This window comes from Vombatus ursinus, unplaced genomic scaffold (assembly GCF_900497805.2).
Source record: "Vombatus ursinus unplaced genomic scaffold, bare-nosed wombat genome assembly UNPS02006874.1, whole genome shotgun sequence".
In the NCBI taxonomy this organism is placed as follows: Eukaryota; Metazoa; Chordata; class Mammalia; order Diprotodontia; family Vombatidae; genus Vombatus; species Vombatus ursinus.
This window is the reverse complement of record NW_020946652.1, coordinates 7300829-7315901: the sequence shown is the minus strand read 5'-3', so window position 1 is coordinate 7315901 and position 15073 is coordinate 7300829. Positions and strand designations below refer to the sequence as shown.

At 55.9% G+C, this 15073-nt stretch overlaps 1 protein-coding gene across 1 annotated transcript in view; it reads right to left on the bottom strand.

The window, feature by feature from the left end:
* LOC114033260 (D-beta-hydroxybutyrate dehydrogenase, mitochondrial-like) overlaps positions 1–10351 on the bottom strand; it is an 18664-nt gene extending 8313 nt beyond the window's left edge. The window contains 5 exon segments of the mRNA XM_027848706.1: positions 1106–1247; positions 3536–3646; positions 4253–4325; positions 5373–5505; positions 10253–10351. Coding sequence (XP_027704507.1) covers positions 1106–1247; positions 3536–3646; positions 4253–4325; positions 5373–5455 — 409 coding nt within the window. The 5' untranslated portion in view covers positions 5456–5505; positions 10253–10351.
* Positions 10352–15073: the final 4722 nt, after the last annotated feature.

Below are 15073 nucleotides of genomic sequence, written 5' to 3'. Positions count from 1 at the left end.
GAGAGAGAGAGAGAGAGAGAGAGAGAGAGGAGGAGAGAGAGAGAGAAAGGAGAGAGGAGAAGGAGAGAGATTGCTGTCTTTCTCCTTGGACCATCCCAAGCATGAACTCTGGGTCACCTATTCTTTCTTCTCTGGGAGTCTTCTTCACAGCACAGGGCATCAGTCTCTGTAAGTCACGGTAGCCCCATGACTTACAAGGCGAGAGTTTGCCTTGCACTTGGGCTGATCCTCACTCTGCCTCCAGGTCCCTCCAGCCTGCCGGGACCAGCCAGGACTTAGTACCCCTGCGAGCCTTTGAGAGCCAGAGCGCTTCTGCATTGGAGTAAGACGGAGAGGTGAGCACCAGACACCCTTTGGGCATGGCCTAACCTTTGGGAAAGCAGCTACCATGCCCCACTTCTCTCATCCTCTGGGGTTTTCAAGCTTTTTCAGTTTTGCATTTCTTTCTTTTTACAATTAGAAACCAAGCTTACATCTACAAACACAGGGGCCATTTTCTCAGACGTGACAGCACAATGTCTTCTGAGCATTCAAGTCCTGTGCTCAAATTTCTCCCCAATGCACAGATTTTATTCTGCAATTTTTCATGAAGTTTTGTCAGCTAGTCAGCAAGTATTATCAAGAACTTCCTGTGCATCCATATTCTGGCACATTCTTTTTAGTAAAAACACTTTTTAAATGGCACTGATAAATTACCCACTCCCCTTCCCACGAGCCTCTTTCTCGCACCAATCCCATTCAATCCAACACGCATTTATTTGGCACCTACTGCATGCCGAGCATTGTGCTGGGTGCTGGAGCTTGTCGACACCCACAGATCAGGAAAGGCGAAGTTATTATTCTGGGTTACAGGGAGGATTCGTTGGCAGAGGTGGGGTGAATTGGAACCAGTTCAGGTATTCAAAAAAAGTCCTAAGTACAAGTAGTTCTTGGGAGGGGAAGGAGGCGGCAGTTGGCCTTCTGGGTCAGTGGCTGCCCTCTCCCCAGCCCACCGTCATCTCCCTGACGGCCCCTCTTGGGCTCCATCGCTGCGGGGCCGAAGGGGCTGGGGCCTGCCTTATTCACAGTCTGCCCCCTCAGGAGATCGTTGGGACACGCGGCCTACCTTTCTCGGAGTTCCTCAGGTCCTCCTGGATGAGCTCTACGGCCCTGTTGACCTCAGCGCATTTGCAGACATCCATCTGGACGGTTTTCATCCGGCTACTATTCATGGCATCCAGCTCTTCGGCCCCTGCATCTCGCTTATCCTAGGCGCACACACCAGAATCCCTGGGTTAACACTGCCCTCAGGTCCAGCAAAAACCTGGCTGAGAAGCACAGTGGGCAGGCCGGAAGGTGTCTCCAGCAGGGACTCCCAGAAACATCCTGGGGCTCCGAAGGAGAAGGCTTCCCACAGGACGATTCCCCAGTTCCAGTCCAGTCCTCGGCACCCTCGGGAGCTGGGAGAGAGCTCGGGGACCCCTGGAATTTCCACCACAATGGCCCAGCCTCTTCCAGGACGCCCTCCCCCCAGGGAGGGGGACGCCAAAGACTGGTTCCCAAGAATGCCTCAGTTTCTTTATTTGTAAAATGTGGGGTTTGAGCTGAGTAGCCTCTGGGCCCCTTCCAGCTCCAAAGGGTGACGGCGAGACAGCAGGACCCTCAGCTCTTCCTTGGTTCTGTGTTCCCTTCCAAGAACAACCTGCCCTGGAAAGGACAGGCTGAAACGGCTTATCCTGAATGTAAACCCAGTCGATGCTGGGAGACGGTGAGTCAGCCCCTGGCCACCAGGCTGGCTGTCCCTGTCCTGCAGGATTCAGAGAAGATGGGCCTGCCGACCCAAAGACCTAGAGAAGCCAGGAGGCGCCAGGGGCCTGGAGAAGGGCCAAGGTTGTCCTGATTTCTTTGAAAAGAGGAGAGGGTCCAAAGCACCAACGTGTGCCCTTGACCGATGCTCACGATGGGGCTGGTTTGTGACCCCACAATGATCCCAGGAACCAGCCAGGCTCCTCAGGAAGTCAGGCCAGACTCACTTGAGATGGGAGGAAAGAAAGATGGTCCTTAGAGATCAGCAAAGCATCTTTCAAAGTCTCCCTTCCCATGATTGTGGAAAACACAGAGAGACGTGGGGGAAATAGCGCGGTCATCATGAGTGTATCTGGCCGGTTGGTGGGGAGGTCTCCAGGGGAGGGCCCCAGGGCTCTGTGCTTGACCCCATTCTGTGTAAGTTTGATCCCAGGCAGACATGGAGGCAGAGTTGGTGTGCTTGGCAGATTTTCAGACAACATGGAGCTGGGAGAGCAAACACAGCAGGGAGGGGATCTGGAGAGACCTTGAAAAGCTGGAGCATCAGTGTTACGTGGAAGCCAATTCCTTTGGTAGCTTTAAAGGCAATTGTTCTGATTCTGTCCAGAGGGCAGGGGAAGCAGCTGCTGGTCCCAGGGCCCACATGGCAGATGAGGAGGAGAGGTGTGAGGGAAGAGGTCTTCTGGAGACCCCAGATCATGTCCTGGGCTCAGAAGACGGGCAGGAGAACAAGGCAGGGCACAAGAGGAGGGGAGGTGTGGAATGCAGACCTTCACTGGCCCCTCTGCTTTTGGCATTCTGTGATTCCCCCAGGAACATTCAGGCAAAGAGCCCAGGCTTTGGGGATGGGGGAGCACCAAGAACTCAGGGACTTCAGGGCGTAGGACCAGGAGGAGCGTTCCTGTCCCAGAGCCACCCAGAGCTAGAAGGGGGCAGGTCAGGAAAGGGCCAGGAGATGAGAGAGAAGATGACAGAAAAGACCTCCTTCCAGGGGCATGGACACTGGCCGGGCACTGCCTGCCTGGGACCTCAGCCATGGCAGCCAGAGCAGAGACCCCAAAGGAAAGACAGAGGAGGAAGAAGAGTGAGGAGGGAAGAAGCCCACTGCCAGGGTCAAGGAGGGGAGAAACAGAACCCTAGCAGGGGCTTTGGCCCGTAGGAGTGGGGCCGAAGTCAATCAGCTTCAGGCTGAGTCTCCTGGCACGAGATGGGAGTGGTCCTTCCCTTCACATAGCCCAGTCCACAAGCTCCCACCTCCTCTGGTGAAATCTTTTGGTGCCCCAGACCTCTGCTAGGGTGTACACATGGAGCGGGGTGAGGGCACGTGTCTGTGTGAGCTGGGGCTACAAGAACGTGGGCTTCCGTGAATTTGCAAATGTCTGTGGGAAGACCACGGGATTTGGGGTTACAGAACCCAAGTCTGAATACTGGCTGCAGGCTAGGCCTTTTCCTCAGTTTCCTCATTGGTAAAATAGGGGATTTGGCCCCCTGAAGGCCCTTCCAGCTCAGAGGATGCCAGGACCACAATGGCGGACCAAAGTGGGGCCATGACAGCAGAGACTCAGAGTGAGCACCTGTGTGCCTAGGGTGGGCTTCGCCAGCAGCGTCAAAGGAGCTGGGATCTCGGGGGCCCTCTGGCTCCCCTTCCTGACTAGCTGTTTGGCCGGTGGCCCAGCCAGCCCGGGAGATCAGGGCCAGGAAAGGTGCAGAGTGCACGCCCCCCAGGACCCATCAGGTGGCCCTTCCCTACCTTGAGAAGGCAACCAGCAAACACCTGGAAACCATGGGAGTGCAGCTGCTTGGCAACGGAGAGGCCAAAGCCCGAGTCACAGCCAGTGACTAACACGGCCTTATTTCTGAGCTGAAGGAGGAGTAAGCATGTGACTCGGGGGAGGCCTGTTAATGAACCTGCTCTGGAACCCTGGCATCCCAAAGGGCAGAGAGGGCGAGGGAAAGGAACCCCAGGGACGCAGCCAACTCTGCAGGAAACTAAGAGTGACCAGCACCAATGGGGGCTCAGGTCTCCAAGAGAAAAGAGAATGAGTCTGGGCCTCCAGCCCAGAGGAGACCAGAGGCTGGGAGGGCTGGACATCATCCGCAGAGCGCTGACTCCAGCACTGACCAGCTTTGCCAGGGACACAGCGGCTACTTAAAAATACATGCTTATCGGGCCTGAGAGGAGCCAGTGACAAGATGGCAGCTTATATGGACGGGGTTCTCCTGCTAGCCCCGCTCTCTCCTCAGCCCCTGGTTTCGGGAGGAAGTCACAGGCTCATCATTAGGGTCTAGGAAGTGGTTCTGCCTCCTCAACAGCCCCCTTCCCCAGAGGAACCTTGGGACATCACGACCTACGTCAAGGCTCTGACATCAGTCTCATCACCAAGGCTGAGAATCCCCCCCACCCTGACCGAAGGCCTGGCATTGGTGGGCCCCATCTCAGAAACACGTGGCTGGGGGCTCTGTGCACCTCTCGTTTTTGGGTTCCATAGGCCTTTGGGCCAGCCAGGATGGAGTGTGGACTGGAGAGCTCTTGGCCAGGCCTGCAAGGAAGGATGTAGCAGTGAAGGGGGAGAGGGCAGGGACACTTGGGATGCTTGGACAGCTTAGTGGGAACCTGGCTCAGGCCTCTCCCTTAGCCCCACATAACCTACACGTGGCCTGAAGCTGTGGAAGCCAGAGCCAAGAGGGCAGGCAGTTGGCAACAGAGAGCGGACCCAAAGCTGAGGGCCCTGGGCAGGCCGTCCTGGAGGGCGCTCCAGGCAGGTCTTGCCGACCAAGCCCGCCCTGGCCAATGACCCTCCAAGGGCCTGGAGCTGACCTGCAGGTGGATCAGATGTTATGACCCCAAAAGCTGGGGTCTTCTCTCCCCTGACCTAAGTGGCTCCAGGTCCCTCAAGCAGCCCCAGGAGGACCCAGGTCCTCCCCCACCTCTGCTGGACGCTCTCCAGGTTGTCCTTCCCTGGACTGAGCACAACGCTCCACGTGGGGTTAGGGTTAGGACGGAGGATGGAGAATGGTCACCTTCCTCATTCTTGGAAAGATCTGAATTCAAATCCAGCCTCAGACAGCCCTTTACTGTCTTTGTGACCTTAGCTTACTAGTTGTTTGACCTTAGGCAAGACTCTTAACCTCTGCCTGCCTCAGTTTCCTCAACTGTTAAATAGGATAATAATAGCATCTCCCTCGCAGGGTTGGTGTGCTATATAAATTATAAGGGGAAATTGAGGTTCAGAGAAGGGAGAGGTGGAGATGTGCCACACAGTACCGGAGTCATCCCCGGTCCCCGGATCCTCCACTTTCATGTCTCGATATCTGAGGTCCCAGAAATCTCTCCAGGCCTCCATATTGCTACGTCCTTGGATGGAACAGCTCCGGGATATTTCCACACCTCCAGCATGCCCCTGGATGGCGGCCCAGTCAGGCCATTCACCAGTGACCCTTGGGCCTGGCCAGGCACTACAGGGGCCTCTGTGCCAGAGGCATAAACAATGACTGAACTGTTCGTCCTGGGGCAAAACCCTGCTCACCCACCCCAGTTATCTTTCTGGTAAACCTCAACAGACTTGTCCTCCTCCCCACTTTCTTACCTTCTGATGTTCTGAACATTTTGGAAACCAAGGGGGTTCCTGGCAATCCTCACCAGAGACCTGGAGACCTGGGCAGCCAGCATTGTTCTGAGAAGTTCACGGGAAGCTAAGCCTTAAACTTCTTCTGTTAGCTCTGGAACAGAGAAGGGATGGCGTTGGCACAAGCTGTGGGATCCCATGAGCCCTTGGGGCATTAGGCCAGGTCAGTTTCCAGCTGGGCCATCAAAATCATTTCCCAACAGGCTTGGAAACAAAGAATGATGAGTAGGCAAAATCAGTCACTCAGTCAGTCAACAAATCAACATTTATTAGGCGCTTACTGTGTGCCAGGCACAGCGCTAAGCACTGTGGATACAAAGAAGAGCAAACCCAGCCCTGGCTTCAGGGAGCTCCCATTCTAATGGGGGAGGCAACATGCAAACCCATGCAAGATGATTACAGGGTTAGATGGGAGGGAAGAAGGCTCAACCAGCCATCGGGGGAGGTGGTGGGGCCTTGAATCTCATGGCCAACAAAACCACCTCAGCTGCTTGTGCACCATCCCTCGCTGGGAGGGAAGCCCATGCCTGGTCTTTTCCAAGATGCACAGCAGCTGCCTGGGGGCTTCCTTCCGGGGTGTGGCAGCATCTCAGAAGAGGAGGAGCCAGCCCACCTTCCTTCAGATTCCTCTAACTTCGTGCTTCTCCCATGGGCCACCTGGATCTCATCACTGGTTGTCTTCTGACTCTCACTGGTGCTGACGCATTGGTTTTTCTGTCACCCTCATTTCCAAAGCCCCCTCCCCCTCCCCCTCCCCCAAGGAGCCTTCTTGGATTCTTCTGTGATTCTGGGAGCAAGAATCCAAAAGAGAGGAGCCAAGCCATCCGCCATGTCTAACAGCACAGGTGGTGCTCCACACTCACAGGCCCCCGCCTCTGTGGGGAGGGGATGGTGAAATGTTTTCTTGACTCTCCTTTGGGACCATTTTGGTCAGTGTCGTGGTGGTGCTTTTCACTGTTGAAGAGTTTTCTGTTTGGTTTGCCTTTTTCTATATTCCCAGCACTTAGCACACAGCCTGGCATATAGTAGGTGCTTAATAAATGTCTCTTGACTTGGCTTGTGCTCGTGTTGAAGATCCTGTTTCCTAGGTCCTCCTTGCTTCACTCTGCATCAGTTCATGTAGATCTTCCCAGGTTTCTCTGTATTTCCCATATTTCTCATTTCTTAGGGCACAGTAAATATTCCATCACATTCCCATGCTACAACTTGGTTAGCCATTCCCCCATAAGTGGGCAGCTCTTTTCTTCCCAATTCTAAGTCACTACCAAAAGGTAGAGCAGCCCTAAGTATTTGGGGACCTATAGGGTTTTCTTTTTATCACTGACTTCCTTGGCATACACATGCCTCACTGCAGAATCTTTGGATCAAAAAGGGTATGGATGTTTTCATCAAGAATAATTGCCAGTTGCTTCCAAAATGGTTGGGCCCCTCTCACAATGTTTTGTAGAAGGACAATCTGCGCTCAGGATCTTTCACTTTCTTTCTTTCTTTTTTTTTTCTAGGCAATGGGGTTAAGTGACTTGCCCAGGGTCACTCAGCTAGTAAGTATCATGTGTCTGAGGCCGGATTTGAACTCAGGTCCTCTTGACTCCAGGTCTGGTGCTCTATCCACTGTGCCACCTAGCTGCCCCCAGGATCTTTCCCTTTCATAAATTACCAGGGTCATCTCCTAAGCCCAGAATTTGGCAGGCAAGGAGAGCTGAGGTACAGGGAAATCTGGTGGCTTCCTTTCATACCCTCACTCTTGGTCTTGGAACTCTCCCATTGTTCTTGGGTATCCTGGGCACTTGGGGAGAACTTGGGAGCCCTGAAAGCAAGGGGAGGAGGGGTCCTAGTCAGGACCCTGAAGGGTCTGGAAGTCTTCGTGTTATCACCCTGGACAGAAAGCTCCACCCAGTCCTGTACTTTTCTCATCTAGTTCTGGCAGGGAGCAAGGCTCTTGGCATGCTGGGCACCCATCTGTTTCAGGCTTAGCCTCTGGGTGCAAAGTACAGTCGATAACTGAGGTAAGACCACTTGAGAATAACTACAGAGACAGCCACACCCTCCAAAGTGGGTTTGTTCCCATTAAACAATTGGAATCCCAGCTTCATTTCTGCCAGAGAGGGTGTCCAGGTTCCCACCAGAAAGAGGCTGCTGATGCCCATTCCTTTCCTTTGCCCTAAGGAAAAAAAAAAGCCGCATGGCCCTGAGATCTCCTTGTGTCCTAGAGGAGGCAAGACTAAGCCAGCCTCCATCCAAAGGCATGCACAAACCCAACAGCTCTCCTTGCTCTGGGCTCTCCAAGATCCTGTCTGGGGTCAGAGACTCAGGGCAAGAAGGAACCTGAGATATCATTGTGCACAGTCTGCTCTTTAAAATAAAAATAAAATAATAATAATAATAGCATTCATGTAGTGCTTTGAGGCTTGCAAGGCACTTTATAAATATCTCATTTTATCCTCACAACAACCTTGGGAAGTAGGTGCTATTAATTAGCCTCACTTTACAGATGGGGAAACTGAGGCAGAGAGCTATTTAAGTGACTTGCCTCAGATCACATAGCTAGTAAGTGTGTGAAGACAGATTTGAACTCAGGTCTTCCTAATCCCAGGCTGCTCAATCTGTCCACTGCACTATCCACCAGGTGCCCCAGTGTGCAAAGCACTTACTGGAATGGGTGGGATGGGGTGAGGAGATTGAAAACAAACAAAAGCGGTCCCTGACCTGGAGGAGCCCCCAGCCTAATGGAGTAGGCAAACGTCTATGTACAGACACGATCTATCCAGGATAAATTGGAGATTAACCCCAAGAGAAAGAAGGAGAGAAGGCCCTGGCGTTGATGGGGACCAGGAGAGGCTTATTGTAGAAGGTGGGGTTTTAGAAGGGACCTAAAGGAAGCCAGGAGAACTAGGAGGGACAGCATTCCAGGCATGTGGGATGGCCAGTGCAAATTCCTGGAGTAGGGAGATGGGAGTGTCCCAGGCAAGGAACAGGCAGGAGGCCAGTAGCCCTGGATCATAGAATAATGGGGGGGGGGGCAGGATGGGTAGTAGGGAGCCTGGAAAAGCAGGAAGGGTCTGTGTTAGAGAGGGCTTTAAAAGACAAAGAGGATGTTATATTTGATACCGGAGGTAACAGGAAACTAGTGGAGTGTACCGAGTAGTGTGGGGGTTACATGGTCAGACCGTGCCATCAGAAGGCTAGCCCCTAGGAGAGGCGTCCCCTGGCCACAGAGGGCCAGGAAACAGCTTGGAATCAGTAACAACCAACAAGATGAGAAAGTAAACACAGCCTAGTTCAAGAAGACCCTGAGTTTGAGTCCTCCCCTGCGGCCCTTCCGGCCTTCTTCTTACTTCTTCCCTCTGAGGTGGTTGGACCATATGATCAGGTCCCTTCCTGCCCTGACTCCGAAGCCCAGTCTCAAGGCCGGACCGTTAAAGACAGGCTGCCCTTAGATGCCGCAGGGTTCATTTTTGTTTAAAGCAGATAGACATTTTCTGAAGGCTGTCCGCCGCTTCCCCCCCCCCCCCCCCCCCCCCCCGCCAATCCCCCAGCAGAGAAAGCACGGCGCGCACCTCGGTGGGGGTGGGGGGAGGTTGGGCGGGAAGCCACAGTACGCAGAGAATGCGGAGGGGGATGGTCGGGCCCTGCTTTTGCCGAAGATCCCCAGTTTGGCTGAGGGAGGAGATGGCTCAATCCCAGCTGACTCCGCAGACCTCTGGCGACCGGTCTGCAAAAAGAAGCCCCGTGACCAGCTCTGCGATGTTCACCATTCTCCCAGCCCTTCAGGAGAAAGTGACGTGGGGGTCGCAGCGCCGGGCAGGCACAAGGAAACTTAGGAGTCCCGTATGAGCCACGACTCCTGTGCTTGCACTCCTCCGCCAGGCTGCCAGAGCCTGTCTCTCCCGCAAGGGAGCGGCCGGCGGCTGGGTGGCCAGCCCGCAGGCCATTGGTCCGGTCCACGCCCGCAGCGCTTGAGAGGCGAGCCTAGCAGCCGCGCCCAGGGGCTTGGCTCAACGCTGATCTCGGGTTGGCCGACAGGGCAGAGGCTCAGCCCACCCCACCCAGTCACCGGGTGAGTATTGTGGTCCTGTCTGAGCGCCTCCTGACCCTCTGCTCCGTCAGCTGAGGAGAGACTTCGGACAAGGTCCACGTCAGGGACTCCTACCTCCTCCCCTCTCTCCCCCGGCCACCTGTGACTCCCGCCTCTCCACGAAGCCTTCCCTCACGAGTTCCCAGGTGCCCGAAGGGCGCCGCCGGCCGGGGTGAGGAGCTCCTTTGAGGGTCTTTCCTGGGCCTCGAAATGGAACCCCCCCCCCCGGCATCCAAGGACCGTCGCCTCGGTGTCCGCGCCCCAGAGGCCCGGGCCACAGAGAGGGGCAGCGCACGGGCTGAGCGCCAGACTCCCCTTCGCGGGCACAGGAGAGGGGAGGGTATGGAGGGGATGGTGGGGATGGAAAGCTCCTCTACTCTGGAGGAGCAGAGACCCTGACGCAGGCGGAGGAAGGCCATTGCGTAGGACAAGAGCTCCTCCCTCCTTAACCTCCTCTCAGAGCGAAGCAGCGACACCCTCTTTGCAGGGTAGGGAGGGCGGCCGAGGCGGCCGAGGACGCCCTCCCGCTCTGCAGCATCCCTAGCAGATACCAAAGAGGCCTGGTCCCCCGCACCCGCCGCGGGGCTTAACCATCTTGGAGTACCGGGAGGCTCAGGGGGCCAAGGCGGAGGCGACAGACCCGACCGGAAGGACGGGGAGACTGACCGCCGCTTCCTCCGGAGGCCAGCTCGCCTGCCCAGGCCGCCTCCCTCTTTTCGCCTACCTTCTCCCCTCCTTGCCCCTCCAGGCTCTACGAGGGCTTTACCTGCGGGATGCATGCTGAGTCGCGCGGTCAGCGCAGCCTTGGCTTAGAGCGCTTAGAGATCAGCGTTCCATAAAAGGATGAATGAGGGGGGCGGGACGATTCAGGGAAGGGGGTGGGGTTGTCTCCTTTCTTCTCACCTAGGAAGTGAGCTCATTCCTCCTCCGGTCCGCTCCCCTCCGTCCCTGGCTCTCTGGCTGCGCCCAGGTGTGCCCCGCGGGGCCGCCTCCTGCCAAGGAGCGCCGAGGAGAGGCCGAGGAATGGAGATGAGCTGAAGGTAGACCCGAGGAGGGCAGAACAGGAGGCCGCCCCCGGGCTCCGACCTGGCCAGAGGCGGCCAGCTCCAGATGGGAGGGGAGTGGAGAGACCCCACCCCCTCCAGGATCTCTGCTGCTTTTCCTGCGGATGCTGGCATCTGGCCCGCGGCCCCTGCCCACGGCTTTGCCCTCCCGCCGCAGCCTCCTGCTAGCTTGGATCCAAGCTGAAGGCCCCGCCTATGGGGGTTTCATTGTCCACCCTCCCCTTGCCCCATCCTCCTGCCTCTGCTTCCCTCCTCAGTCCTGGGCCCCCAGAGTCTGAAAGACTGAAGGCGCCTGCCTTCCCCTCCCTTCTCTTCTTTTGAAAGGCTTCCTCGGGTTTCTGCCTTTGCTCAGCCCTCGCTGGTCCCCCGCCCCCTCCTCCCACGCGTTGGGGTCTCAGCCGAGAAATGTAAGCACCTTGAGGACAGAGACTCTCTGGGGAGGCCTCACAGTCCTTGACCGAAAGGTGAAAGTGGGTAGAAGAGGTTCCCAGCTCAGAGCCTAGAGATGACCGGGGGTGGGGGCTCTGCTGTCCAGCAGCTCCTCAGCCGGAAAGTGGGAGGGTGAGGCCGCCCTCCCCGCCCCAGCCTCTCGTGCGGACTGCGGGTCTGCTGAGGCCAGAGCTCCTGAAGAGCGGAGCCAAGAGCCCTGGCCTCTGCACCTCTAGGTCCCCCGCCGCCGACACCCCCGCTCTGGGGCCCTTCTCGGCCCTCCCCTCCTGTCCTTCCTCCCGTCTCCTCTTGGCTTCCAGCGCTTCCCCTTCCTACGCCCCTCTCTTCCTCTTGGCTCCAGAAGCCACATCTCCCCCGCACAGCACAGCTGTAACACTCTGCCATGACGCCTGAGCAGCGTCTCCTACTTCTGCCCCATAGCTGATATGTGAACAAAACCTTGCTAGGTAAATGACTAAGGAAGCCAGTCTTGTATCCATCCCACAGTGCTCGGAGGGCCAGGCCTGGAGTCTTCCTGAATTCAAATCTGGAGTCAGACACTTACTAGCGGTGTGACTCTGGACAAGCCACTTCACCCTGTGTGCCTCAGTTTTCTCATCTGTAAAATGAGCTTGAGACGGAAATGACAAACCACTCCAGGATCTCTGCCAAGAAAACCCCAAATGGGGTCACAAGAGTCATTAGTAATTATGGGGACCAAGGGTGGGCTTCCTGGGAGAGGTGGCCCCTGAGCTGGGCATGGTGTGTGCAAACACCAAGAGATGGGAGAGCCCTGATCTCAAATCCAGCCTTCTTTCCATTCTCCTCGTCAGCAGATCAGAGGTGAGCCAAGGTAGGTGAGGATTTTTGGTTTGGGTGCCTGGGACAACTCGGGGCATGTTGACAAAGGGCAGGACTGTTTAAAGGGAGAAGTCTTGGTTAACTGTCCGGCTTTGCTGCCCCTGGAGGGCATTCAGCAGGATCCCATCCCAGCCGCTGGCACAGGATTGTCTCTGTCTTAAGAAGCTCTGGTTTGTGGCCCTGGGGCCTGTCCCTCACGCATCCCAGGGACCCCATGGATCCCTCTCATCTCTGCCAGGACACCTGGGAGCAAAGTCAGGCCAGACACTACACTCAGACCTCTCCCAGGCAAACCACAGTCTGATGTTTTCATGTCTCCCCCCCTCCCCCATTTGGGGAGCTGCCAGCGTTCCCAGAACCAGAGCCTTTTGCCGTCCCTGTCATTGGCTTCACATCAGCTCCAGTTGGAATGGGAGGTCCCCCCTTGGCTATGGTAGGAGCCACGGTGGTGCCCAGTTTGGGCGCCCCAGAGCACTGGGTCTGTGGGGCTGTGGGCATGTCACTGTGCCCTTGTTGGAACAGGCAGAGTTCAGCGGGGTAACTGCTGCTTGTTTTCCATTTCTCAGTGGTTGGGTCTGTGCCCACTGGTGAGTGGGCGCCCCGATCCCAGGGGATGCCTTGAATGAAGCCAAAGGTGTATTCCCACTTGGGACGTGTGACTTGCTCTGCGGCCCCATTGTCTGCACCTGCTCAGGTGTGAAAGGACGTGCTGCGGCCAGATTCAAACTCAGGTCTTCTTGGCTCCAGGCAAGTCCAGCAAAATATCCATTTCGCCACCAGCTGCCTTCGTTCTAGTGAGCTGGGGATGCAACACGGATCCTCGTGAGTACTATGAGGGAGCTTGAGAAAGCAGACGGCCAGGCTCCTCGGAGGCCTTCCATGGTGAGCCTTGAAGGGAGGGATGGGTTCCAAGAAGTGTGGGTGAAGAGCAAGCACCTTTCAGGCTGGGGCCTTGGAATCCTAATAGAGCTGCCCGTAGCTCTAACGTTCTAACTTCCTCATGGGCCCCACTGAACGACAGGCCTGTCCACACCGCAGGCCCCCAGATTCGACACAGACAATGCCCCTACCTAGCCACTGCCTTCCTCCCCGACTCAGCATCCTAACTTCCTCATACATACCTCGCTGCTCACTAGAACAGCAAGTGTGTCCTGATTTAACCACACAGTCTGGCTTTAACCACGCCACAGGCCCCCAGACTCAATCACAGAACAGCAGGCCCACTGCCCCTCTCCCCAACTCAGCATCCTAACTTCCTTACACATGCCTCGATGCTCACTAGAACAGCAGGTAATGGGATCCCAGCCACTGCCTCTAGCTAGCCACTGCCCCCAGACAGGTGTGTCCATGCACTCAACCACAACCACAGCCATCTCGTCTCAGACAGGACCACAACAGCCAGCCAATCAGAGAGCAGCGCCACCAGGATGCCCGAGCAGGATGTGGTCCCCAAAACAACAGAAGGGATTTTCCCTAAGTAGGCACCTGTGCAGTAATAGCAAAAGCTGTCCTTTAGGTGAACTTATGACGTGGAGAGGCTTATTATAATATCATTAGCACATACACAATCCCCCCACGGGTTTTTTTCTATATGCATTGAGGGTAATCACACGTGCAGTTCCACTGAGGTTGGGACCCCTCCCCATTATCCAATTCCTTAACAAACCCCTTCTGCCTTTTAAATATTCATAATTTCTGTTATGTAATTGCACCTTTACCCTGTGAAAATCCATCTTGCTTTCACTGAAGCTGCTGGCCCGACTTCTGAGGGGTGTCAATCCTCAGTAAATGCCTGCACCTGAATTAGATGTGGTCTGACTCTGAATCGTTTACACGTGAAAACAATGGTTCCAAATTGCTCTCCAAATTGGACTGGACCAATTCACAACTCCAGCAACAACGCACCAGTGAAGGAGCTAACATTCTAAGGAAGGAAGACCACAGATAAAAGGGAGCTAGGTGGGAGTGTTAGGGGAGTAGAGGAGTGGTCAGAGAAGTGCTCACAGAGGCCTCCAGACCGGCATCAGTCCAGGAGCCGTGCTGCCCCTCAGGGTGGCTCAGCCCCTTCACGGTCACTCAGTCTCAGAGAGTGGCCCAGAATAAGAAATGGGTCCACACTCAGGGTGCCACAGCCAGCGTGTGGAAGAGGCAGCATTTGAACTCAGATCCTGCTGGCCTCAAGGTCAGCTGTCCCTTCTCTGTGGCATGCAGCCTCTCTGGCAGGGGCCAGGGCAAGGGCACATTTCAGTGCAGAGTGGGTTTGGAAGGCAGGGAGGAGAGCAGGCTGGCTGGGGCCCATGTTGTGTAGGGGGGCGGTGTAAGACAAGAGGATGCAAGTCCACTCAATTACCTACTGAAGTAGTGGGCAGCCAGGTGGCCCGGAGTCAGGAAGACCTGAGTTCAAATCCGTTCTCAGACACTTCCTAGCTGTGTGACCCTGGGGAAGTCCCTTAACCTCCATTTGCCTCGGTTTCCTCATCTGTAAAATGGGGACAATAACAGTGCCTAACTCCCAGGGTGAAATAAGACCATAATTGTAAAGTGATTGACACAGTGTCTGGTGCATAGTAGGTGCTTTATAAATGTTAGCTGCCCCTCCTGCCGCACCTCCTCCTCCTGTATGTGCCAGGCGTCCCAGGTGCCGGGGACACAAAGTAAAAAATAGATCCCTGTCCCTGCATCCTCATGGAAGATCCTGCCCTACAGACTAATCCCCACAGGATAAAGAGGAGGGAGAACGTGGGCACAGTAGGGCAGGGGGAGGCATGTCGCGAAGCAGGAAACGCTCAGCCAAAGGACAAAGATTCTGAGAAGGCTGGGGGCAGCCTGGGCAAAGAGCCAGAGGCCGAGTCTGGCTGCAGTCGGGCAGGGACGCAGAGCAGTCGAGGCTGCAGAGGCAGACGGGGCCACATTCCGGAGGCCTCCAGTGCCGGGCTCCAAGGAGTCTGTATTTCCTCGTGGAGACAGTAGGGAGCCCTGAAGCTTGGGGCCAGAGTGAGCCTCGGCAGGCCTGAGCTGGTTTTTGTAGCAGTGGGGATGGGTCCGCAGTGGGCAAGGCCTTGAGGGTGCGCGGAGAGGGAGGGAAGGATCCCAGAGATGTCACAGAGGCAGATGAATGAGACCGGCAGTGGATGGGGACCGGCCACGGGAGTCACAGAGGGTTTTTGAGCAGAGGTGGGGCTGCATCAAAGAGATATCTGAGGAAAGTTCCTGGGGGGGGGGGGGGGGGGAAA